This window comes from Ictidomys tridecemlineatus, chromosome X, assembly GCF_052094955.1.
Source record: "Ictidomys tridecemlineatus isolate mIctTri1 chromosome X, mIctTri1.hap1, whole genome shotgun sequence".
In the NCBI taxonomy this organism is placed as follows: domain Eukaryota; kingdom Metazoa; phylum Chordata; class Mammalia; order Rodentia; family Sciuridae; genus Ictidomys; species Ictidomys tridecemlineatus.
The window spans coordinates 102008501-102035732 of NC_135493.1; the positions used below are offsets into that span (position 1 = coordinate 102008501).

The window sequence follows — 27232 nt, forward strand, 5'->3', positions numbered from 1 at the left end:
ATTCTAGTTTGAAAACTCTAGTACTCCTAATTGACTTCTGCAACTTAAACTAAAAAAAAAAAAAAAGAAATTCTAGTATTACGATTTTAAAACGTTTATAGATTTTACTATACAAATAATTATAAAAAATATATGTGGGCTAGGAACAGTGGCACACACATGTAATCCCACCAACTCGGGAGGCTGAGGCAGGAAGATTACAAGGTTAAAGCCAGCCTCTGCAGCTTTGCAAGACTGCATCTCAAAATAAAAAATGAAAAGGCCTAGGAATATAGTTTAGCAATAGAGTGTCCCTGGGTTCAATCCCCAGTTCGTCAAAAGAAAAAAAAAATATTCTAGAATCCCCTAAAGGAACATTTTCCAAGTTGGGTTTCTCCGCACATTAAAGTTCTTTAAGATTTTAATAACTGTCCCTTGAAAAATTAATTCTACGATGAGTAAGATTGGCAAAACATGAGTTTATAAAGACTAGCACTCTTCAAGACTAGACTTTTCTAATGGAATTCTTGGAGCCTTTATGAGGCACTTAGACTCTAAAAGGAAGATGGAATTTGGTGCTCTTTGTCATACCTGTAACTATGAAAGCATTTTTGAGGCACACCAATTAATTTATCACTAAACATGTCTTAAAGCATACTGAATCTTTGCCCCAAAGTGGTATTTCCTAAATGGTATAATTACAAGAATTTTCTGCCCAAAGTAGTAAGAATGGGACCCACTTAAAAAGAAAAAGGGTCAACTTTCTATCTTCCCTGAAGTTCCCAGCCCCAGCCCCCTTCCCGACTCCAGGAGTCTCCTTATGCTATGAAGTTTCCTAACTAGAGAGAAGCTTAGAATGTAACTATACTAATAGCTTTCAGACTCATAGGTGTGGCTTAGTAGAGAATTTTAAAATCAGTTTAATGGTTTGCATCCAACTATTGTTTAATGGAATGGAATGAAGCAGATGAGAAAATATTAGAGTACATTACACATTAAGGTTAAGTATTCTTTTGACACTTTGGTTGTTTAGTTAAGTGTGTATATATGCACACTAGATCACATTATAAAATGTTTTCCTTTTGTGAGTTACAGTAAAAAAGTTTTGAGAGGCACTAAATTACTCTAATCCTTCCTGTATTTTACAGATGGCAAAAATGGTGCAAAAAGATCAAATAATATAACCACAGTCACAAACATGGTTATCATTGATCCTGGAGTGAAACCCAATTTCTGGACTTCCAAGCTCTAGATCACACTGTCTTTTCTATTAAGAACACATACACAGGCCAATGACTGTTTAGGCCTCTGGTATTGCCAAATTTTTTTTTCTTTTCTATTCTTTCAAGCTGGTTGACAGAGCCTGAATTTTTCTTTCAACACCTCTGAGCCAAAGATTGTCTAATCACTGGTTTGAGATATGGGTTAATAGTAAAGCTGGCTGTGCACAGTGGCACACACCTCTAGTCTCAGCTGCTACAGAAGCTGAGGTAAGAGGATCCCTTGAGTCCAGGAGTTAGAGGCCAGCCTGGGCAATATAGTCATACCCCTTCCATAAAACAACCAAAAAAAGAGTAAAAGCTATAGAACTAAACCAACTGGTTTCATTTCCTGGCTCAAATATTTAATCCTTATAGTCTTCATCTTTAAAATGAAGATAATATTTCCATATTTAATCAATTTTAAGATATGCTTCTTGACTCAGGTTTTAATAGCCCTAAAATCATAATGCACTTTATAACTAACAAGACTTTGAATTCAGTGAAGTATGATGGTATTATCCTATAGGGTTAGGATAAGAATTAGTTAACATGTAAAATTCTTAGAATATTGGCATGTAGTAACTATTGTATAAGTGTTTGTTATTAATAATAGCATTAGAATCATTATTACTATCAACTTGATAGTATAACTTAGTATATTCCTGTTAGAGTCATACTAGTCATGAAATATCATTCATCCTCTTGCATTTAATTCTCAGATATAAGTAGTTCCTCTCCTTTCTGAAGATGGATTTCATGAATCTAATATATATGTTTTTCCGATTATAAGAGCTTGATAGTTTTTGTATAATTAATAAACAGATGAATAATCAAATGGGTAGACCCTAATCTTAGTAAGATCAGGATAGTATCAGTCTTATTGACACTTATATTCTACAGCACCTAACAATATCTGGTGCTTGGTAGATATTCAATAAATATTTACAGAATGAATTATGTCTTATACCTAAAAGAAAGAGTGGTAAATTTACTCCTGACATTGATAATACAAAGGGCATAAGATTTAGCATAGTGACTATTACATAGTAGACACTCAATAAATAATGTGACCTTTTATTTTTCTTCTTAGCAAGAACTAATACTGTTCATAACATTACACAGTAATTTTTTATCAAAGTCTACTGTGCCATGTAATAAATTAAGGAAAAATGCTGACTTCAAAATGACAGCATGATCACAAAACTATTAGAAAATAAAATTAAAATAGCAGAAAGGTAAACATAAAAGAAGACTGAAAATAAAAGTACTTTAAAATGCAAACAGCTGTTGTGTCTCTTCTTTCTTTTTACTTTTGCAGATTTTTTATTATAAGCATATATTACTTTTATAATGGAAAAAACCAACAAAGGCAAAATTCTTATACTCTAGCTTTTAACCCAGTGACCTCTTACAGTATTACACTCTATTGGTGACAATGAAACTCTATAAGATGAATTTCCTTTTTACTATTTATTCTAAATTTTAAAGCTGTAAATTTCATTGAGCAACCTTCTTGTTCACAGATTATGAGACATTGTAAAAAGAAAGAACTGATCAGTTATTTCTTGCAGACTTTATAATCTTAACTGCCTTAATCATATCTCTAGTTAGCTCTTTTTCTCTCTTGTCAAAGGATTCCAAACTTTTATAGTTTTGCCTTGACACATAGGGCTAAACGGTTTGTTTCCATCTTGAGTATTCCAAACCTTTACCCCTAAAGCCTTTCCATGCCTAATTTATTTTTTTAAATGGGGAAATATTTTGAAGTACATCTAATAATTGCCTACATTCACTTGACAATGTGCCAACCTATGCTACCATTATCCTTAAGGGATGGATGATTTGAAATATGAGTGTGACAATAATTTAAAGCTTCAGATGTGCTTAAAGAAGCCATCATGATACCGGTCACAAAGAATCTTGGAGGTACAATGTGAGATGACTATCAACCTAAAGTTCTGGATCAGGTAAAATTTCAAGGCAAAATAATTTGGGCCAGTTTCTTCAGTGCTTAGGTATTGTCCTACATATTTGGAATTGACACAAATGCCATCTAACCTATCAGTGATGCTGGTAACATTTCTTTAGGTGTAAAGATACATGGATAACCATTATACTCCTTTCTCAAAACCTATTGCCGTGGCCTTTTATCCTCTAGCTCAAATTTATGCTTTCCAGTAATACTTCAGATCTGCTTACATAAAGGTATCCTTAGAAATCAAATTTTACATTATGGCCCCTATATATCCCATATATTTGAACATATGAGAGAACCTAGGAAATTTCTGAGTTTCTGCTATGGGTATTTGCGTGCTAGAGCTAGCTTACTGGCTTAAGAGAACCAACTATTACATATATAGGAATTGTGAGCTAGTTGTCAAATTCACCTTTGATAGCTTGCAGTGAGCCATTTTGGGAATATCTATCCCACAGAAATTGGCAAATTTGTCTATATTATACAGATCACCCAAGTTCCTGGATGCAAAGCATCTTTTTAAGCAGGAAGGGTGCTCAGAATTCAAATATTTATCCTCCATAGCCATTCAACCAAGTTTGTCTAGGTCTTTCCTGATTTAAGCCCTGAAAGTCCCATGTTCCAGAGTACCTCCTCAGTTCCAGGCAAATCAGGATGGTTGGCACCCTTAATCTTGGGTAAGTTTCCCTAGAAATGGAGCCTTAGAGGGGGCTGGTGTTGTAGCTCAGGGGTAGAGCATTTGCCTAGCATGTGTGAGGCACTGGGTTAAATTCTCAGCACCACATATGAATTTTAAAAAATAAAGATCAGTCAACAACCAAAAAATATTTTAAAAAAAGAAATGAAGCCTTAGATAGGGCTTCTTATAGAAGTAATATATTGAGAGAGCATTCTAAGGTGCGAGGAAGTGAGGGGAGCCTGCTAAGTTAGAAAGGATGCTGGTCAGGAAGTCAAGCTAAGCAAGAAGATTAAGACTAAGTTCAGCCAGCATGATGCCACAAGGGGTTCTGAAACACAAATTGTATCACAGAAATGGCCTCACTTTGAGGCAAGGGAGCTGGGCCTGTGTTCCCTTATGTCCATGGGTCATTGGCCAAGAATTTCCAGAGAATAAAAGAAAGTATGACAGTCCCCATTTGGCCAAGGCAGGTTCTCTGGTAAAAAAATGTAATAGGTCCTTACTAGGTAACAGGCCAACACACAACACCTAGGGATGGGTGAACCTACCTGGTAAAGGGGATACAAGTAGGATACCAATAATATTAACCTTTTACAGACTTTATGAAACTACTACAATAGACTATGCTTGCTCTCTCTGGCTTTGGAGTTAAATGGTGCCATTTATAAACCTTGATCACTAGCTATCACTCCTTTATCACACAGCTGTGTGGAAATTAGTCTGGCAGCATGGCAGACATGAAGCAAATGCCTATTTCTTTCTTATTTCATCTTCTTCATTGTGACAGATTCCCCTGGGCTTCATGAGGACCTCCAACAGGGAGACTAGCACCACAGTTCTGAATCAGTTTCATGATGTGGGCACTGTTTTAGTGGAATGTTGGCTCTAAAAGGTATATTTTTACACTCCCCAGAAAATGAAGGCGTTTGTGAGTTTGGCCTAGGGTAGCATTTTGTCATCTGTCCCAGAATACAAAGGTTTGCACAACAGAAATGGTGGAATCACATCCCTGTGGGCAAAAATCATTACTTTCATTTTTCCATTTGGATGTTTTCCATTTTCAGAACGCAACCAGTTTGGGGTTACAAAATACTGTTTGGTAGGAACTTTGAGGTGAGGACAAAGGCATTTGTTCTTTTGTAGACTTATATGAACTGTTCCTTGTTTAAAAACTATTCTCCTGGATTTTTAAATAAATTCAGATATCAACAATGAAAATCATCTTAATTTCAATCCACTATAGGTATTGCTGTATCTGCTCACAGCTATAAGAAACAGGAATAGATTTAGGTGATGAGGGGTATTTTCAAGATACAGGAGAAGTATAAAGAAGGACAAGAACAACAGTCACCATGAAAGATATGTTTGCTTCTCTCTACATATGCATTTGCTCCTGTAGATTTCATCTTTCACAGGATCATGACTTCTCTCCATGCATTACCTTCTATTTATAGTTTCTATTTACTGTGACTTCTGTTTTCTTCCTTTGTTCTGACTTTTTTTTTTAACTTCCACAGTTCTCTTCCATCCATGTTTATCTCTGTGTATTATAGTCAAACTCTCCAAGAAAGAATATCTGATTGGTTAAGTTATTTACTAAGTCTACCACATAAAATACAGGTCAGACAGTAAGCAAGGTTTTTTTGATCTAGGCTAGCTTGACATTTGGGACCAGATAATTCTTTGTTGTTGGCAGCCATCCTGGGCACTATCCCTGGCAATATCCCTAGCCATGCCAGTAGCAACCCTGCTTCCAGTTGTGACAATCAAAATGTCCATAGACATTGTCCAGTATCCCCTGAAGGATGAAATTACTCCTGATTCAGAACCATTCTTATATATGAACCCCTGGACAATTTGTGACCATGGAAATGGGGGTCGTGTAGAACACTGAGTGATCTGTGCCTGAATAATATTTTGAGAGTACTTTTCTGCACTCCCAAATCCCCTTTTGGGGGAGGGGAATGTCCCCAATAGATAGACTTCAGATCACACCCTCTCATGGGCAACTTTTGATTGATATAAGAGTATAAAAACTTGACCATTTTGGCCCAACTTAGAAAAAGTTTAACTCTAACTCAAGAACTAACATGGGATTGAATAAAATTGTTCCTGGTCTATTTTCAAGCTTGACTTCTCCATTTTCCTATCCTTGCTTCCTTCTAGTCCCTTCCACAGTTGTCAATCCCAATGGCACAACTCACTAAATATCTTGATGTCTAAATTTTATCTTAGAGTCAGCTTCCTGGGGGATCCTAATCGTGAGGGGGCAATGTGACTGACAGGTATTTCAAAGTGTTTAAAAAAATCACATCATAATAGGACCCTTCTAGTCACTGGGTAATTTGATTTACTTTTGTTTCCATAATGAGGTTGATAATTTTGCCCAATGTAAGTAGTGGTGGTCATTATTTAAGGTGTCTGTCCTCATGATCTCCATTAATTAATAAGGACTTTGGGGACAACATAAAATTATATCAGCCTGTTGCCTTGCACCTTAAGCTCAGTAGCATACATACCAATGACAGACAAGAGTAAGAATGTAGGATACTTCAATAAAATAGATCATAAGAGGAAGTTAGTCAGGTGTGAGCAGCATAAATGTAAAGGGTATGCAAGGTTTTTTTTTTTATTTCTTGCACCTAACATAACACCTTGTTTACAGATGCAGGATATGCCTTGATTGAATGAATAATGAGCACTTTAAAGGTAATTCCTACTCTAATATAACAGAAAAGAACTTACTTTAGTTCCTAGTCTAATATCCTAAAAAAAACTAATGAGCTTCACTTTCCTTTCAGTCAGGTACAATTGATTTGTCACTCAACAAATATCTATTGAGTGACCCATATAAGTCAAACTCTGTTCTAGAAACTGGAGAAACAGCAGTAAATAAAACATTATTAGGTATTGGCACATTCACACATTATAACAGTATAATTTAGCCAATATCATTCCCCAGAATTTTCCCTGTCCTCTCCTCCTCCCTTCCCTTGGTTCCTTTCCCCTACCTCTACTGATCTCCTTTTGGTTTTCATGAGATCTCCCTGACCCCAACCTTTCTTTTCCTTTTTCTTTTCTAGCTTTCACATAGGAGAGAAAATGTATGAACCTTGACTTTCTGAAATTGGTTTATTTCACTTAACATAATGTTCTCAAGTTCCATTCATTTTCTTGCAAATGACAAAATTTCATTTTTCTTTATGACTGAATAAAACTCCTTTGTGTATATATACCTTGTTTTCTTTATCCATTCATCCATTGATAGACACCTAAGCTTGTTTCATAGTTTGGCTATTGTGAATTGTGCTGCTATAAACATAGGTGTGCATGTATCACTATATTATGCTGATTTTAGTTCTTTTGTATAAATATTGAGGAGTGGTATATCTGGGTCATATGGTGGTTCCATTCCTAGTCTTTTGAGGAACCTCCATACTGATTTCCATAGTTATTGTACTGTTTACAAATCCACTAATGTAAGAGCTTTTCCTCTATATCCTCTCCAGAATTTATTATTGTTGTATTCTCTTTTTGTTTTTTGTTTTTTTTTGTCAATGGACCTTTATTTTATTTATTTATATGCAGTCTGAGAATTGAACCCAGTGCCTCACACATACTAGGCAAGCACTCTACCACTGAGCCAGCCCCTTATTATTTGTATTCTTGATGGTTGTCCTTCTAAGTGGAATGAGATGAAATCTCAGTAGTTTTGATTTACATTTCCACAATTGCTCACAATGTTGAACATTTTTTCATTGCATTTGTTGGCTATTTGTATTTCTTCTTTTGAGAAATGTCTGTTCATGTCATTTTCCCATTTATTAATTGGGTTATTTTGTCTTCTTGGTGTTAAATATTTTGAGTTTGATAAACACTAAAGCAGGCCAGGCACAGTGGCACATGCCTACAATCCCAGCAGCTTGGGAGACTGAGGCAGGAGGATTGCAAGTTCAAAGCCACCCTAAGAAGTTTAGCAAGGTGCTAAACAATTCAATGAAACTCTGTCTCAAAATAAAATATAAAAAGAGCTGGGGATGTGGCTCAGTGGTTAAGTGCCTCTGAGTTCAATCCCTGGTCTCAAAAAAAAAAAAAAAAAAGATTAAAGCAGTATAAGTAGCTAGAAGGATGTGGAAGGGAACTTTTTAAATGGAGTGGGCAGTATCAGTAACATTTGAGTAGAAAAGTTGGGGAATGAGCCAGGTAGATATTGGGGGGTAAAGTGACTCAGCTAGAGGAAAGACTAAAGACAAAGGCCCCAAGATGGGAGCATCCCCAGAAGGTTCTCAAATAGCAAGAAAGCTGATGTGACTGAAGCCCAGGAAGCAAGATAGTGAATAACAGGAGCTCAGTGAGTGACCAACAACCAGATTAGGAAAAGTCTTATTGCTTATGATGAAAAATTTTTTGGGCTGTGTTCTTATTGTAAAAGGAAGGCTTAGGATTCTGAGCTCGTAAGAAGCATGCACTGGTAGCATTCTTACTTGCTGTGCTTACTCATTCATTCATTTATATTTTTGTTAAAAAACACTAGGCACTTGGACTATAAAGACGAAAGAGACAATTTTGGTCTTGGCACACTCAAATTCTGAACATAATAGATATTCCTATGAAAGAAACTTGTGTAGTTGTGGTAAATTGTGGGTGCTGTGGGAGTAGAATGGAAATAAGAACTAATTGTACAGTGAAGGAATTAAGATGCTCTATCTAGACTAGTATTAATGTGTATTGTCCCTGAGGCTACATGCAAATCCAAAATAGAGAGTATCCCATCTGATAGAAATCTAGCAAAGAATGCTTCTAATTGCTCGGTCCTTGATTTCAATTAGCAAGAGTCACAAGATGCATTCAGTAATGAGAAATCAGGCTCTCCCTTCTACTTAACCATTCTGATATGATGAATATACCCCTTTCCAATTTTATGAGTAGTCTCCTTATAGCCCTTTTGTTCAAAAAGGGGATTTCTTATGTATGTATAATGAATATAAATATAGGTTTTAGAGAGTGCTAATGTTTTAATGAGATAGAAATAGGCAGGCAAGAGAGAGAATAATTGAAGGATTAGTTAACATGGGGGCAATTTGATATGGAAAGAGAAAATCTGAGTAGGAAATGTCTGGGAAAAATTATAAGAGGAATATAATGAGCTCATTTATGGTGTGAGTTAAGGACAGAGGTATTTATATTCAAAAGGCAAAAAGTAAAAGAGTTTGTCTTAGTCTGTTTTCCATAACTATAGCAGAATACCCAAGGCTAGATAAGTATAAAGAAAAGAGGTTTATTTAGTTCACAGTTCTGAAAGCTAAAAATCCAAGATCAGGCAGCCCCATTGGTTCAGTCTTTGGTGAGGGCTTCTTTGCTACATCACATAGCGAAGAGCATTACAATGGTAGGAATATGTGCTAGTGGGAAACAAATGGCAAGACAGGATGCCAAACCAGGAAGCCAGACAAGGAGGGCTTACACTTGCTCTTTGATGACAAGTCACTCTCTTAGAAACTAACCAGGGTCTCATGAGAGCTCTCTTAATCTTTTCAGAAGGCAGTTGCCCCACTCACCTAACCACCTCCCACTAGGCCTCACCTCTTAAAGGTTCCACTACCCCAGTATTGCCACACTGAGGACCTAAATGTCTAACATACAAATCCTTGTGGGATAAACTAAGTCTAAACCATAGCAAAGTTCCTGTTGTAGAACTTAACCTAGGCTAGCTATCAAAAGAAAGAAATGGATTCAAAAACCTTGATCTAGGAAGTCTGGAGTAGATATATGTATAATGAATATGTAAGGTGGTTAGGTCATAAAGATGTTAGGGGAAGAGAGAAACTTTTGAACTGAACCTTCAGTGATTCTTGGAACCTAACACAAAAACTCAAAAGAACCTTGCTATCTTGGAGGAAAATAAAGAGCAGCAAAGCTTATATCTTAAATAAGACAGTGCATAACTATAGGTCAGAATTTTCCTATAACATAATCATCCATGCTAACTGAAATTTTAAAAAAGGAAGATAATAAGTTTGGTAATATGAAGTTTAATTTAAAAGTAAAAATTGAAATTAAAATGTCTTGTTTCATTTCTTTCTAAAAATACTTAGCTATTTGTTTTGAATTCCTAAGAAATACTAATGTAAAATGATAAAAGTCAGTTGGTTTTCATACTTGACAGCAGCATCAGAATGCCAAAAGGAAGCTTTGCCCTCTTTCATGTTTTACTACTCTAAGAACTGCATAAATTTTTTTCTGAAGAATCAGAAAATGGCTAGCAAAGGAAGAAGAGGGATTATTTCCTGGAGTTTTTCTCTGGATCTGTGCTTTGGTGGTTAACTCTAGAATCATAGGAAGTCCATCTCATTTTCCTGGTTATCCTGGGATTCCTTACATTGAGTGTAAGTTAATTAATGGGATAAATATCCTGATAACTCACTGCATGAATGATAACAATAATAAGGGTAGGAGTAGGAATAAATAAAAGACATTGAGCACTTTGTGTTCCTCACAGGGAGTATTTTACATGGATTAACCTATTTAATTGGGGCAACTACCCTGTGAAATGAAGTCTATTGTTACCTCCATTTCACAGAAGAGAAAACTGAGATGGGGACAATTTAACAACTTATTCAAGTTTATACATGTAACTATTGTGGACTGTCATGTTTAAAGGAGGGGTCCAAAAACCAGTGAGTGGCAATCTACAAGTCTTAACCTCATAGATTAAAGAGAATAATCCTCATTTGTCTTTGGATAATAGTAGAGGAAGTGGCTAAACCAATGTGAGACTGGATTTGGGATTTACTTTTTCTTCTTTAGTTGCTTGATTTTCTTTCCTCTCTATTTCTCCATATCTTTGTCATCTGTGTTCACATTAATGCTGAAAATAAGTCACCCTCAAAGTCAGGTGGCTTACATACAAAAGCTATATGAGAATTCAAAGCTTGGTATTCTTATGTTTATGGGTCTGGCTAAAGCTTGACTTGGAAAGCTCTACTTCATGCTGCAGGTTGATTGGGTTTGCCTCCAGGCTTAATTCAGATTAGATTATCTCAAAATATATTGGGTTTTGACAAAAGCCAAATGTTTTCTCTGATAAGTGGATGCTGATCCATAATGGGGGAGGATGGGAAAAAATGAAGAAACTATGATTGGGCAAAGGGGAGACAGAGGAGGAGAGGGTGCATGGGGGCAGAAAGATGGTGGAATGAGGTGGACATCATTACCTTAGGTACATGAATGACTGCACATATGGTACAATGATACATCATCCACAACCAGAGAAATAAAAAGTTGTGCTGCAGTTGTGTACATGAATCAAAATGCATTCTGCTGTCATATATACCTAATTAGAATAAATAAATAAATAAATTTTAAAGAGAGCAATGAAATATAATATATATATATATATATAGTTTTGAGACCCACCCATTCTGAAGGATCACTTTCTCAGGGCAGATCACCAGAGCACAAGAGGATATCATGTCTGCTAAAGCAAGCACATAGACAAGCCCAAGGTCAAGGGGCTGAGAAGTACACTCTGCTCACCATGAGACTATGGCTGAGATGTACATATTTCATTATTTCATAGCAGGACCAAAATTCAATCGCTCCCACCCTCTCATCACTTTAATTGTTGTCATATCTTTAGCTCTTTCTCTTCTCATCTTGCTTTGTAAATGGATGTATATCTCATCTATAGTCATTTGGTTTTTAATATCTGTGTTGCTCCCTACTGTCTCAGGTTTCCAATTTTACTTTCCTTGAAATTTCCCTGGTTCCTAATACAATACCCGTCACACAGAGAGCACTCAGCAAATGGTGTTGACTGCCTGCCTTTTTTAAAAGCACATCTGGAGAGACACTAAAGGCACCTGGGGTATTGCACAGACTTGTTAGTAACCTGACTTAACCCAGATGGCCCAAAGACTACAACCACCATTACCTGAAGGAATGTTCTCTGGTAATGAAGTCAGCCAGTTCTGTTTAAGTTTATTCAGAAATTCCTTGAGCATAAGTTAATCATAGCACCATTTATATGAACATACATCCCTCTGAATCCAACCTTATGAGGCTTGATTTCTTTCTTACCCTTCTAATCATCATAATGAGGTTCTTGAAATTTTTCTATAAGTCAATTTGAAGGAGCATTTCTTTCACGAATAACACCACCCAATATTGGTTATTTTTAGGCTTTGTGGTCTAATATTGGTTATTAGACCAAGAAGTCAGTAGTGCTGGATATGATACAGTGCTATCCCTGCATCTTAGTCACCTTGCCAAGTAGTTTAGTATGAACTCTTGACTTCCCAGATCAAGTATAAGCCTGATACTTTAAGTGACTGGGCAACTTCCTGACAAATCCCATGGTGTTGGATTCTGTTCACCAGGTGCAATGGTCTCAAAGCTCAGTGTTATCTGTCTGACAGCTCATATAATATTTACAGGTTGTTATTCGTGAGGAATTTTAGTTAGCCATAAAGATTTTCACAGCTATGGCAGACATTAGAGGTCTCATTCATCACTCTTGTGACCTTCCCCTCTGGAATGTAGCCCATCTGTCTTAGCTGTTGAAATCTTTATGGAAAATCTGCCCATCTTTGAAAGTTTAGTAAGTGATCTTAAAGTTTTCATTGAATCTTTACTTTCAATATATGACATAGACATATAAAGAACTATTCTTATTTTAATTCAATGTTTTGAAAAGTGTTAAATTTAACTTGGCCTTTCAGATAAGTGACAAAAAACTTACTCTTGCTATAGAAACTATATGCATTACATCAAAAGAAAAGATAAATCCTAGAGAAAGCAATAGCAATGGGGAAAAATAACAGATACATTCATACATATACATTCAGTCTTAATAACTACATGAAAACTTAAAAATGGTATTATAGGGCTGGGGTTGTGGCTCAGTGGTAGAGGGCTTACCTAGCACATGCTAGGTGCTGGATTTGATCCTTAGCACCACATAAAGGTAAATAAATTAAGTAAAGATATTGTGTCCAACTACAACTAAAAAATATTTTTAAAAATTATATTATAATCTTGATTATGACTTTAGAAAGTGGAAATAAGTTTTTCAAATAATTTAACAGTATAAAGAATACCCTGGACAGGCAAGGTGGCACATGCCTATAATCCCAGCTGCTTGGGAGGCTGAGGTAGGAGGATGGCGAGTTCAAAGCCAGCCTGAGCAAAAACAAGGCCCTAAGCAACTCAGTGAGACCCTGCTCTAAATAAAATACAAAATAGAACTGGGGATGTGGCTCAGTGATCCAGTTCCCCTAAGTTCAATCCCCAGTACAAAAAAAAAAAAAAAGAATATGGAAAGTTAGAAAGACTTGAACTACATGGGAGATCAAAGACTTGAAGAGCAAGGGAAAAGGACAAATAATCCTCAGATGTTGCCACTTAGATTTTCCTCTTTTCAAACACAACTTCTCAGATGCTTTGTTAGGACCTATATCTGCAACTTCCCCTCTGTCTTTTACCTCCTTCAACCTCTGTAATCTGATCCAGACATCACCACTATTGTGAAATTGCCCTATTGTCGTCACTAGTGCTCGTGGGATTTACACATCTTCCTCTTCTACACCCTCAGTTCTTTGAAGTCATAGTTGGTCATACAGTTATCAAATAGGTTGTCCATGTGTTTCACCTCACCTTATTCTAGTTTCTGTATTGTTTATTATTTTACTCTGTTCTATTGCTACCACTATTTGGAGGCATCCCTTGAAGTACATTTTCCTTGTTCTTTGTCCAGTGTTGGACAAAATACCCACCCATCCTTTTATTTTTATTTTTTCAGCTTTATTGAGGTATACTTGCCATACCAAAAAGCTATGCAATTTAATTAATTTGAACATATGTATAAAACAATGATGCTATCACCACAGTCAAGATAAAGCATATCCATTGCCCCTCAAGACTTTTTCTGTCCCTTTGCTTTTGGTGTGCATAGGTGTGGTAAGAAAACTTAACATAAGATCTACCTTCTTAATATTTTTAAGTGCATATCCCTGTGTTATTCACTATAAACACTATGTTATGTTGTACAGCAGATCTCTATAACTCAGTCATCTCACACAACTGGAACTTTGCACCCATTGAACAACATCTCCCCATTCCCTGTCCCCACATGCCCTGGAAACCATTGTTCCATTTTCTGATTCTCTAAGGTTAAATATTTTTAGATATCTCAAGTAAGTGGAATCATGCAGTATTTGTCCTTCTGTGACTGACTTCACTTAGCATGTCTTCAAGGTCCATTCACAGTATCACAAATGATAGGATTTCATTCTTTTTAAAATATTCCGTTGTGTGAAAATATGTTATATAAAGACAATTCTCTTTTTACATTCCCTTCCTTAAAGAGTCCAGCTATTCTCATAGCTTCAGCTATCTTTCTAGTGCTTATGATATTATCCTCTCACTTAAGTTTGGGTAAAAAGACCCACATTCCAAATATTTTAACATAACTATGTCACTTATTTTATTTTATTTATATTTTTAGTTTTAAATACACACAATACCTTTATTTTATTTTTATGTGGTGCTGAAGGTCAAACCCAGTGCCTCACACATGCTAGGCAAACATTCTACCACTGAGCTACAACCCCAGTCCTGTCATTTATTTTAAATTCACCTCCCAACTTACTAATTTAAATTGGAGGTTTCCACCAGTGAACCCCCACCCCCCAATTTCCGGGCAACTAAGTCTTAAAAAAATAGTCATCTGTGACTTTTCACTGTACTACACCTGGGTACCAAATTCAATCAAGAATTCTCAGCTTCACTCTCCTACCTATAATCCATGAATATGGTACCACTAGAACCACCTTCTTATGTTTTTATCATAGTAACTATAAAATAGTTTATGGCCCCCTATTTCCCACTGTATGAAATATAAATTAATCTGTTAATCATTCATACTGATGAAGGATCTGTTGGGCAGATGCCATTGGTCTAAGAAGTAGAAATGTAGAAAAAAAGAACCATAAGTTCAGCCAATTAGATAGCATTCAAAAGCATTTGTCTCTGTCATTCTTTTTACTACATGTGGCACATTAATAGTAGCTAAGAGTGGATTCAAGATCTGAAGGTGAACACTGTCCAATTGAAGCAGGGAGGTTGAGTGTATAATTATCATCTTCCAGACAATATCTCATAGTTATGTGATTTATTTGTATAGTGATTAACATTTTATAAAACAATTTCATATTGATTTTACCATTTTATCCTGACAGAATTTCAGTGAGGGAGATATTATTTCCATTTTGCACATAAGGAAAATAGGGCTTGGAGAGAGAAAGAAAAGATTGTTAGGATCTTGAAGTGGTGATAAAGTCAGGACTCAAACCAAGTTCTTCCAAATCGGTGCTCTGTACATTCCACTTGATCTCAAGACACAGGATTAGGCTTTGAAATGGAAAGTCAATGCACTGAGTGCCTTTTTAAATTCAAGGAATTTATAATTTATCTGGGATTGTTCTCAAATAATCCACTGTATCAAGCAGTATATCAAATGTTCCTTGAGAACTATACCAACAAAATACCACTTACCTGAAGAAAATGGATTTCCCTCTGTGACATGGATCAATAAGTAAAGACTTTTGCTGGTAGTAGTATAATTTATATAAAAAGCCTTTAAAATGTTCATAGAATTTAATCAAGTAAATATACTTCTAGGGATTTTGCTTAAGAAAATTAACAAAAATGTGTGCAAAGATTTATCTACAAAGACGTTCATTGTGGCCTTCTGTTTATTTTTATTTTTCCTGTGGTCCAGGGAATTGAACCCAGAGGCACTCTACCACTGAGATCTTTTATTTTTATTTTGAGACAGGATCTCTCTAAATTGCTAAGGCTGGCCTTAAACTGTGATCCTCTTTCCTCAGCCTCCTGAGTTGCTAGGATTACAGGCAAGTTCTACCATGCCTGGCAGTGAAAAACTGGAAACAACCTAAAGATTTCTAAAGAGGGGATTTCTTCAAGAATTCATGGTATATGAATTATTGGAATATTCTCTAGACATTAAAAATCTGTTGTAGGCAGATGCACTGGAGCATGCCTATAATCCCAGCACTTCCAGAGGCAGAGGCAGGAGGATCCTGAGATCAAAGTCAGGCTCAGAAATTTAGTGAGGTGCTAAGCAACTCAGTGAGACCTATCTCTAATAAAATACAAAATAAAGCTGGGGATGTGACTTAGTGGTCGAGTGCCCCTGAGTTCAATCCCTGGTACCTGCCCCCACCAAAAAATAAATAAATAAATAAATAAATAAATAATAAAGTACCTTGATGGATTTTTAAAAAAATCTGTTATAACCCAGCAAGCCTGCTCTTAATCATTCACGTTAGAGAAATTAAAACTTATGCTTACACAAAAACCTGTACATGAATGCCAATAACAAATTTATTTATGATTCCAAAACAGTGGAAGAAACCTAAATGCCATTCATCTGTTCAATGGATAACTAAGCTTTGATACATCCATATAATGTAATACTACTTAGCAATTAAAAGGAACAAATTGTTGATACAGCAATATAGATGGACCTCAAATGCATTGTGCTAAGTGAAAGGGACAGATCCATTCATCATGAGATTTCATCACAGTGCTCAGAACAGTGAGCAATTGAAAACTCATGCGCTGTTTACTTCAGAAATTCTCTGTTTAATATTTTTTGACCACAGTTGACCATGAGTTACTAAAATGTAAAAAGCAGAAAAAAAACTGTGGATAAGAGGGAGCTACTATCCTAAAGAAGAGGAGATGTGAAATAATGCAAGCAACTGTCTACATTACTGAGCATGGAGTTTTGAAAGCATGGACAAGAAGCATTGGGGTCATGTACAGAAGGACTAGAGAAAATAAATGAGGTGACATTAAGATGTTAAGAGCCTTGGATACCAAGGGAAGAAAATTGAGTTTGCATTCAAAGGTATTTTGGAAGGTTTTTGAGTCAGGGAGAAATCCATGTGCTCTAAATAGTACTTATGATAATTTAATCTATTAGTGTTCTTCTGAGTAGCAGAGAAGCTTGGGAGAACCTGTAGAAGATTTGAGGAGGCTACTGCCTCAGTTGAAGTATAAGGAAATGTCTATACTTTACCCCTCCATATCTACTCTCCACATTTCCCTGTGTTGTTCTGGGCCTTGGGAGGTTGATTTGTGTGGGCTGCATGAAGAGTACCCCTAACACTCTTGGCTTCAGGTTGGCTTTAGTGGAGCACCTTGGTAAAAGAGGTGGAATGATGGAGAATGAGGCTGGAATGCCTATTCCATGATTCCTTCTCTGCCCACTTCTCCTGAACAATGATCCTGTCTTATGATCTTTACCTAATGCACATATAAAAAGGCTCGCTTGGGGCTAGGGTTGTGGCTCAGCAGTAGAGCGCTTTCCTAGCTCATGTGAGGAACTGGGTCTGATCTTCAGCACCAATAAAAATAAAATAAAGGTATTGTGTCCACCTACAACTTAAAAAATGTATTTTTTAAAGAAGACTCCCTGTTGTTGATATTATCCTTTATAATTTCCCTGCACTCTGCACACACCTCTGTGAACAGCCCTTTTATTAAATTCTGCTCACCCAATTTGAACGTGCCAAGACCCTGACCAATACAATCACATTATAATATATGTTCTTCTAAACCAAATCCTGGTTTTGTGTTGTTGTTTTTGTGGGTTTTGTTTTGTTTTGTATTTTTTGTATCAGTGATAGAACCCAGGGTAACTTAACCCTTGAGCCACATCCCTAGTCTCAGTTCCTTTTTATTTTTTATTAAAGGGTCTTATAAAATTGCTCAATGCCTCACTAAGTTACTGAGACTAGCCTTGAACTTTCAATCCTCCTGTCTCAGTCTCCCTAGTCACTGGGGCTACAGTTATGGACCACCTCTCCTGGCCCCAATCCTATTTAAATAATAAAATCCTTAAGGACATGGTGCATGTTAAGATTTCTTTCCCCACCACACTTCACCCTACCTCACCCCACCTCACCCAACCTCACCCCACCTCATTCTTGCCTACACCTATCTAATAGGGACCTGAGCACATGTATATTCAGTAAATACCAGTTGGTTGATTTTAATGCTGGAATAGAGGTGTGCTCATGTAAAAATATCCTCAGAGCCTAAAATTATATACAAAGCATTAGGAACTGCACCTTTCTTATTTACTGAAATGGCACCAACACTTTGTCCAGGGCCTGGCACATAGGAGATATTTATTCTGTAAAAATATGTTGTATAATGAATGAAGTAATGTTAGATATTGTTTTATTTCTTTCAGAATTGGGGCTCGATTTTCATCTTTATCAGGTGAAAATAAGTTGTAGCTTCTTTGAAATTAGCTTCTCTGAACTGATCAGATGAATTATTTTGGACATTTAGGACAGGACTGATGGTGATGATTACAGATCATAGGGAGGCAGATTTTGACCAGAATAAAAGGAAGCTGTTTCTAATCATCACAAAAGCTTTAGGAAATTCAAAAGAGCCCCTTCAAAATGTGGTGACAATGAAGTTGTTCAAGCAGCTCCTGAAAAATCATTTGGTGGAAATGATATAGAAGGTAAATTTAGAAATCAAATATAGCATAGAGAACTTGGTCTGGATAGCATTACAATCCCTTTTAAGATTTGCTTATTTTCTCATTTTTTGGCAAATACTTATTGAGTACTTGTTATATGCCACACATGAGTTCAATGATTTGACAGACCTCTTTGTAACCCTGGATGCACTCCTGACTAACTGCATGACCTGAACTTTCCAGAGCCTCCATTTCTTCATCTGTAATGATAGAATATTGTAACTTCATAATACATATGATAGGATTACATTACATATGTGCAAGGCATATGTTTGATTTTTCCTCCCTGAATCATATGAATTTATTTTGAATAATAAACCAAAATTAGGATGTATTATGTACTGACTTGGGATCTTAGACATGCTACTTCATGTGATCTTACCAAGCTCACCATCTGCAAAATGAAAATAATATCTAACTCACAGGTCCTTGTGCATATCAAATGACTTCAGGATATGTTTCAGGCACCTATGAGATTTTCAATAACTCCTTGTTCCTCTCCAGCCCCAAGTTCCTCTACATCAGGCATTCTCAGTGAGGAAGAGATTGTCCCAAAGGGGGCAAAAATTGGTTCCTGGGAATGAAAAAAAATCTTACTCTTTTTTATACATAAAGCACAAATACATTCAATATGTAAACATACATAGAGTATATCAATGGTATTAAAATTTTATAGAGAGTAAAGCAATGAGGAAACATATCTTAAAAATTCCTGGAAGTGGGGGTGGAAAGATAGTGGGAAAAAAGTTCAAAAAGCATTGCACATTGCATCAATATATAATGAATCCATAAAACAATAACTAAAATTTGCCTACTTCCAAGGAGTCATGTACCAGTAGCTGATAGCTAATGACTTTCTCTTAATCCCAGAGTTGAGTTTTTCTATTTTATCTCTAACAGAAGCTGTTATTTATTTTCCTTGTCCTTTTCCCACTTTTCTTGACCCAACTATATTATCAAGCTCCAAGTCCAACAAAGACAAGAAAAGTAGAAAGATTAATGAATGTATTTGGGTTGGAATTCCAGAGAGTGCTCTTTTGGCATGCTTTAAATAACATTAGCATTCTTTTTAATTTTCTGGTGAGGCCCTTGTGTCACTTAAAATATGGCTTAACACCGGGGTGCATCACTTGGCACATTCTGTTCATTGTACATTAAAAAAATGGTTGAAATCAGAACTTCCTCTTGATAACATGGCCTGTATTTGTGATTTTCAAAACCACCTTGAGCACAATACTGAATCCTGTCACCTCAAAGGAGGAAAGCATTTAAAGGTGGAATTTCTACCCTTTCTTGTTCTTAATAATATACTGAATCTGTAACGCAAGGGGGAAATTCAGAGGTTGATTTTGGAATAAATAAATTCATGTGTAGTTCACTATTTAAATTCAGTAGGTAATACCCTATGGTTCTGGTGCTGTATGATAATAAATGATTTTTACACTCAAGAATCTGAATCACAAAGCTGCACTGGAATTACACATAGTGGTTATAGAAACATCTGTGTAAGAAAATACCAAAGGATAGACTAGTGTCATATAAAAACTATTAGCCAATAAATCTGCTTTTGATGGGCTACTAAAAATGTACACATCAGGCATAAATGATGTGTGCGCCTATTACATAGGCTAGCTTTGTGAAGGATGGCAAGCTTCCACTGGTGCACAGAGATAAGAAACAGCTGTTGTTGGCGTCAGCATTACTGCAAGAAATGAAATAATAATTCTGGGGCACACTCATATATCTGATCAACTTTTGAATAGATGCAAGACCAGAATCATCTGGTAGCCCCAAATGAAATTGCCGACAATCCTTTAACAATCTCTAAGGAAGGAGCACTGAATCCAATCCCATAGAACCATCATCCTACAGAGTGTTATTTCTAAAGCAAGTAGTTCAGTCCAATGTATGTGCATGTGTGGTGATGGGGCAGAAAAGGAATGGGGGAAGCTATTGTTATTTTTCTCTTTTTGTTGTGTCAAGGACATTTTTGAGTATAAAATTTTAGGGTTTCAAATGATGACTGCAAAGCAGTTGCTTGAGTGAATTTATAAAATGTCAGTCGTCAAAGGGGGAATTTTTTTTTTTTTTTGCAGTACTGGGGATTGAGCCCAGGTATACTCTACTATGGAGATACAACATTGTCTCTGCCTGCCTTAATTCTTTTTGGAAACAGGGTCTCACTAAGTTGCCTAGGCTATCCTTGAAATTGTGATCCTCCTGCCTCAGGCTCCCAAGGAGCTGGAATTACAGGTATATGCCACTGTGCCTGGGAGAATAAAAACATCTTTAAGGGAATAAAAATGCATTGAATCTCACCATTGGATCTATTTGATAATTACCAATAAACACAAAGGATTTTTTTATTTTAAGGGAAAAAGATTAACGATTAAGAATTCCAGTTACAAAAGCTCAAAAAGTTCTTGTTGATCTGGAAATTATATTTTTTTAAAAAATATCTTTTGAAATCATTTCAACCATTCAGTTCAAGAATATTCTGATAATTCCTCTAGCTCATAGTTGGGATTTTTCTACTTTTAATGTTTAACAATGAGAAGTCAACTATAGATACTCTATGCATTCCTCGGCTAGACACCATGGATTTCCTTCTGTCTCTTGCTCATTATCTATTTGAAGGTTGTTTCTTTCAGACAGAAAGCTCCTTAGCCAGGCTACACAGCTCACATACCTCTCCAGCCCACTTCTCTCTGAGAGGTACTGAAGAAGAGTGTAGGAAATCAAACTGAGTCTTCTGCTACCATAGGACATACTGATATCCTATAAATCAGAAAGAATTTCTGGACCATATAGAATGGCAAAGAAGTGGGAAAAGATAATGAGAGAAATTTTTCAGCCTCAGTCCACTGAGACCTTTAAAGAAAGAATAGCCATCCTTTTCTCAGTTTAGGCATTCATAAGCTGGTTATTCACAGCCAGTAAGGATTGGACCAAATGTGCTCTGGAGTTCTCTTCTTCCTTTTATGATGCTGTAGTTTTAAGAAGAGGTACACTGAGCAGCGAGAAACTATCCACATTGATTTTTGGCTGTTCACATTGCTTTCTGCCAGAGAGGTTTTTAAAATTTTGTAACATCAGACTCTGACTGGGTAGGTTAAGGAGTTCAGCCCAAGTTCTTAAATCAGGGCTTATTTACTATGTGAACTAATTGGGACAGGAGAGCTATATCCCAAAGAAGAAAAAAGGCAAGAGGAGAGTAGGCAAAGATTGAGAAAGGCAGGGAGGGAGGAGAGAAGAAAGGAATATACAAAGGACAGAAATTAAAGGTGAGAGACTACTTCAAAGCAACAGCTAAATGTCTTTTTTCTCCATATTAAGAATTTCTGTCTGCCAAAATGAAAAAAAAAGCATAATTACCAGCTAAATACAAATCCATTCCTATATCATTTAAGTGACATATCTCCAAGGTACAAAGCAGCTTGTCTGCTTAAAGGTTGGGTGATTTGAGCCCTCTGTTACTCTATATAAAACAAAGAAGCTGAAGTTTCATTACCCTTAAATTGTCTGGAAGTGGGTGAAGTTAACTTTTATTAGAAGCTGTTCTTTCATATTATACAGTGTAGTCATGGATATATTAGCTTTGACGTTTTCTTACATCTCAATACTCTGTGGAGTGAATTTACTGTGAGACTAATTTAGAATGGAGCTTTTCATAAGAGGAAATAATGGTCAGCATCAGTTGTACTTCAAATTATTATTGGGATGAAATTTCAGAAAAGAAATATACATACACATCAAATTACTAGATGTCAATAAGAATGTTTCTTATATTTTTTTATTCCTGATGATATTCTATGTTTCTTAAAACTCCCATCTCTTAAAACTGATTCAGGAGGAAGGATTTATTGTTAAGGAAATGTTACAGTGCCTCCCAAACATGATTATTTTGTCTTTAAAAGAAAAAAAATCAGATCAAACAGTTTATGAAAGGTATTTTTAGAGGTTCAGCTTTAATAAAGAAACCACTACAACATAAATCTTAAAGATATAATTATAAAAGCAGCTGGGCATGGTAGCACACTCCTATAAATCCCAGCAACTCAGGAGGTTGAGGCAGAGGATCACAAGTTTGAGGTCAGCCTCATCAATTTAACAAGATCCTGTCTCAAAATAAAAAACTACTGGGGATATGGTGCAGTGGTTAATTGCCCCTGGGTTCAATTCCTGGTACCAAAAATAGATAGATAGATAGATAGATAGATAGATAGATAGATAGATAGATAGATAGATAGATAATTAAAGGCAAACCAGATGCAGTGGTACATAGCTGTAATCCCAGGTAATCGGAAAACTAGGAAAGGAGGATTGCCAGTTCCAAGACAGCCTAGAAGATTTAGTAAGACACCACTTAAAAACATTTTTATAAATAAATAAAAAACAGGGTAAAGATGATTGATTTGACTAATACACAATAAAGTCATTATAAAATAAATTCTAATTATGTGTAACATATATGCTATATATGCTTTATGTATATTTATATATTTGTCTTATATATGGGTGTGTGTATATATATATATATATAAACATATATGACACAGAAAGTATGTGAAAACTTTTATTACTCTCTGATGCCAGGTGACATTCTATCAGTTTTGGGTATCTCATCTAATAAGATCATATTGATTGGCTGATATTTTGAGGCACTAATTAAACATATAACTTGTAAATGAATTTGAATTCTTCTTAAGCCAAAAAGGAAAATAAGCATACCTGAATGATGAATAGTATTTTAGCGTCAATAATTTTAGAATGCAAATATATCATAAAGGGATGTTTCAGACACTAAACTAATAAAACACAGTCAATCAAATATTAAAAGATATTGAGAAACAACAATAGGAAGTATTACAAGAAACATACCCAGTGGAGATGCATAAGAGCAATCCCTCGTCTACTCATTCGGTTTCTTATCGGTTCTATAGGTTTAGCAGTGGAAAGCCCCCACCCCTTTGTATTTATCTTTTTGCCTGAATGAGTTCAATTTCACTTAGATTAAGAGAGAAATTTCAGAACAGCAGGTTAATCCATCCTGTCTTCATGGGCAACTGAGCAAACAGACCAATATCAGTGTAAAATTGTAATTCTGGAGATTAATGTTGTCTTTTCTATTTTTGGTGAATTTGACCTCCTTCACTTTTTTTTCTCTTTTTCTGTTTCAGCTTCTGTCCAGGGTCCCTGGGAGAGAGCCATCTCACCAAACAAAGTGCCCTACTATATCAAGTAAGTTGAAAAATTCTATTCTTAAGGGAACATTTATTGTGGCTAATCCATGTATTCACAAATGAATTTATTTTTAAAATACATCATTAGCCTTGCCTATGATACCTATTTCTTTCCTTAGAAAGCTTGGATAGTAAACTCATGCTAAAATTAGCACTGTAAATGTGCTGATGCAATAGGAAACTACTTTTAAGAAAAATTCATTTAATGCAACATATATATGGTATGGTTTAGGGGGAAGGGATCCATAATTTTCACAATAGAACAAGAAGCTCCTGATAATATTATTGATGGTGGAAGTGAATGTTTCACAGAAAGCTATTCATCTGTTTTAGGGATTATTCTTATGTCATCTTCAGACCAATACAAACTTCTGCAGTTGTATGTGCACAAACTGTTTTAGGTAAAAGAATCCTTCATGTATCCCAAAGGCAGAGAGTAGCAGTCCTGGATTTGTAGAGCTTAGGTGTTCATTCTTGATATGTAGCACTCAGTATTTGTTACCTAGTAACAACATCAGAGTGGTACTGTTTTCTGGGATCATTTGTGCCAGTCAAAAGAATAGTCAAAGGAAGGATGTGTGAAATATGAATTATGATGCATTAGGTTGACATGGACGAGGGAGAGGAGAAAATATATTGAGTTATTATGATACTTTAACAGTCTGTCATCAATCGTGCAGCGGAATCTAACTTAAAGTTAACTTTGAATTGGCTCCCCCAACAACAATTAGAATTAATTGAGTTCATGAAACACTCTTCAATACCAACTGAAGTCTTTGAACTTGCTTCTGCTATGAGTCTGCAAATATTAAATGTGTTCTCATTTTTTCAGCCTGCCATCTTTTATCGAGTGTGTTTTTATTCTTCTACTGCCCATCAATTCTTCATAATTCAGTTCTAAAGCAATAACAGCAGTCCTAGATCTTCATTACTACAGTTTTCAAGAAATTTGATTTCGTGCTTTTATTTTAACTCAAAAGAATGGGGGTGAAGGGATTCTTTTGGTTCTTCAAGGAAATGGTTTACCCTTTGTCTTATTAAAATTTTTCAGATGAGATTTCTCTTAACTTTAAAAATTCTCCTTTAATATGCCTTGAGCCTCCTTTTCAATTTTTCTTTTTGCTTTAATTTTTTATTTGGGTTATATCTAATTTATTTCATGACTCTAAATTACTTTTTATTATTTATTTATTTATTTATTTGCTACACAAGGGATCAAATTCAGTGGACTCTACCACTGAGCTACATCCCCAGTATTTTTTATTTTTTTTTATTTTGATTTAGGGTCTTGCTAAGTCACTAAAGTACTCCACCATGCTCTGCTACATGACATATTTTAATCACATTTTATTAAATAATATATTGATTTAGGCATGCACCATATGGCGTTATGTTTACGTATTGTATGTGTGTATGTGTATGTGTAGTTTATTCAGTTTTTTGATTCTTATTTTTTTAGTTGTAGATGGATTATTTTATTTTTTATTTTAATTTTTTATGTAGTGCTGAGGATCAAACTCAGTACCCCACACATGCAAGGCTAGCACACTACCACTGAGCCACAACCCCAGCCCTGTTGTTTTTTTATGGTAATAGGAATTGAACCCAGGGCCAGTACATGTTAAACAAGTTCTTTACTACTGAGTATATCCCCATCCTTTTTTTTTATTTTGAGGCAGAGTCTCCCTAAGTTACCCAGGCTGGCCACAAACTTGAGATCCTCCTGCCTCAGCCTCCCCAGTGCTGGGATTATAGTCATGGGCTACCACACCCAGCTCTCCTTTCTTTATAAACTGAAATTAACACACTTTTTCTCCTTTTGTAGCTGAAATTTTAGGACTACCTGAAAATCAGAGACACCTTTAAGCTATTGTTTAAATGTCTCACAGAGATTCCTAGCCCCATCCCCATTCCCAATTCCACTGTCCTTTTCCTGAATACTTATCTTCTCCTCCCTCCTGTTACATATAATACAAGAAATCCCAGTATGTTGTTGTGGGAAAGTGGAGATTAATTCAGTCCAAAAAATTAAGTATTATTCAGGTGTGATCCTGCACGATTGAAATCCCAGCAGCTCAGGAGGCTAATGCAGGAGGATCTCATCTCACGTTCAAAGTCAGCTTCTGCAACTTAGCAAGGCCCTAAGCAACTCAGTAAGACCCTGTCTCTAAATAAATTACAAAAAAAGGGCTTGGAATGTGGCTCAGTGGTAAAGCACCCCTGGGTTCAATCCCTGGTACCAGAAAGAAAAAAATAAATAAAAATGAGACAAGTTCTAAAAAAGCTGTAATTCCCCCTTTTCCAGTAAATTAGTCTCTTGCCCTCATTACAGTTAGAGAGCAGCTACATGCCCTATTTGTTCAATGCTCCTTCATGTCTTGAGGATCATGGTGGTGGGTATTATTGGTTACAGGCATAGATCTGTAAACAAGAAAATTCAAATTCTGGTCCTAGCTCTGATATTATTTGACTGTGTTGTCTTGGACAAGTCATTAAGCCACTTAAACTTTGCTTTCTCATTTATAAAATAAGGAGTTTGTATGATATCTAAGGTCCTTTTAGTTCTCAGAATCAATGATTTGACTCATTCAATGGACTTGTCCAAACTTTTGTTCAAGAATTTTATCATCCTATTTTAAAATTCATTATTTGAATTGCTAAGTCCATATATATATATAATTTTTTTTCTACTGCTTAGCTTCAAATGTGCCCTCTCAGCACACTCTAACTTCTCCAGGTATCTCATTCAAGAGCTCAAATCTTTCTGTATAATTTAGGACTATTGTTCTTCCCAGCTCAATAGTAAGAGACATAAAACAATAGACAGGAAAATTAATAGAGATGGGAGTATGGAGACCTTAAAAGCCTCTGAGGTGATCAGTTTCTTGGAATTCACATAATTTCTGGAAGATCTGTCTGATACTTTATGGAAAACAATTCTCTCCAGAATTATAATCTATTTGAAATTAGGGATTATATTTCCCAAATTTAACTCTAAAATTAAGCTGTAATATAGAGAATACATATTCATAAAATGTGAATTGTTAGTAAGCAGATTACTAATGTCATTTGTGTTCTATTATTACTTTTTACTGTTATCTAAAACATTCTACTTAAAGCACATTATTTTGATGAGTAAGATCCAGTAGACTTCATGCACTGGTAAATGTTACTCATAGTCTGAGATGCCTTATTCATCTAAAACTAATAATAAGAATAAATTTATAATGACATTGCTTCAACCTGTTTCTATTTTTCCTCTTTATTATCTTGTTTGTCTTGACTTCCATTCAGGAGTTTGTATCACAGATTCCCAGCTTCAAAAGCCAGGTGTCCTCTCTGGCTATTTTTTTAAATGCTTTTCCTTGTCAATGCTGGGCTAAACTGATCATCTAAATAATAGGAGGTTTCCTTATCAATAGCATGGATCCTAGTTGGCTTTTGAGTTGTGCATTCATCCTCAAGATCTGAAGTCATTAACAACATCTTTTGCTCTAGATTGCAAATCAG

General features: G+C 35.8%; 1 protein-coding gene across 19 annotated transcripts in view; it reads left to right on the forward strand.

Annotated features, from left to right (window-relative positions):
- Positions 1–27232, forward strand: part of Dmd (dystrophin) — a 2094227-nt gene that overhangs the window by 1860604 nt on the left and 206391 nt on the right. For all 19 annotated transcript variants that reach the window (XM_078034984.1, XM_078034996.1, XM_078034982.1 and 16 more), the window contains one exon: positions 23660–23720. In XM_078034984.1, the coding sequence (XP_077891110.1) occupies positions 23660–23720 (61 nt within the window). The remainder of the gene's footprint in view (positions 1–23659; positions 23721–27232) is intronic.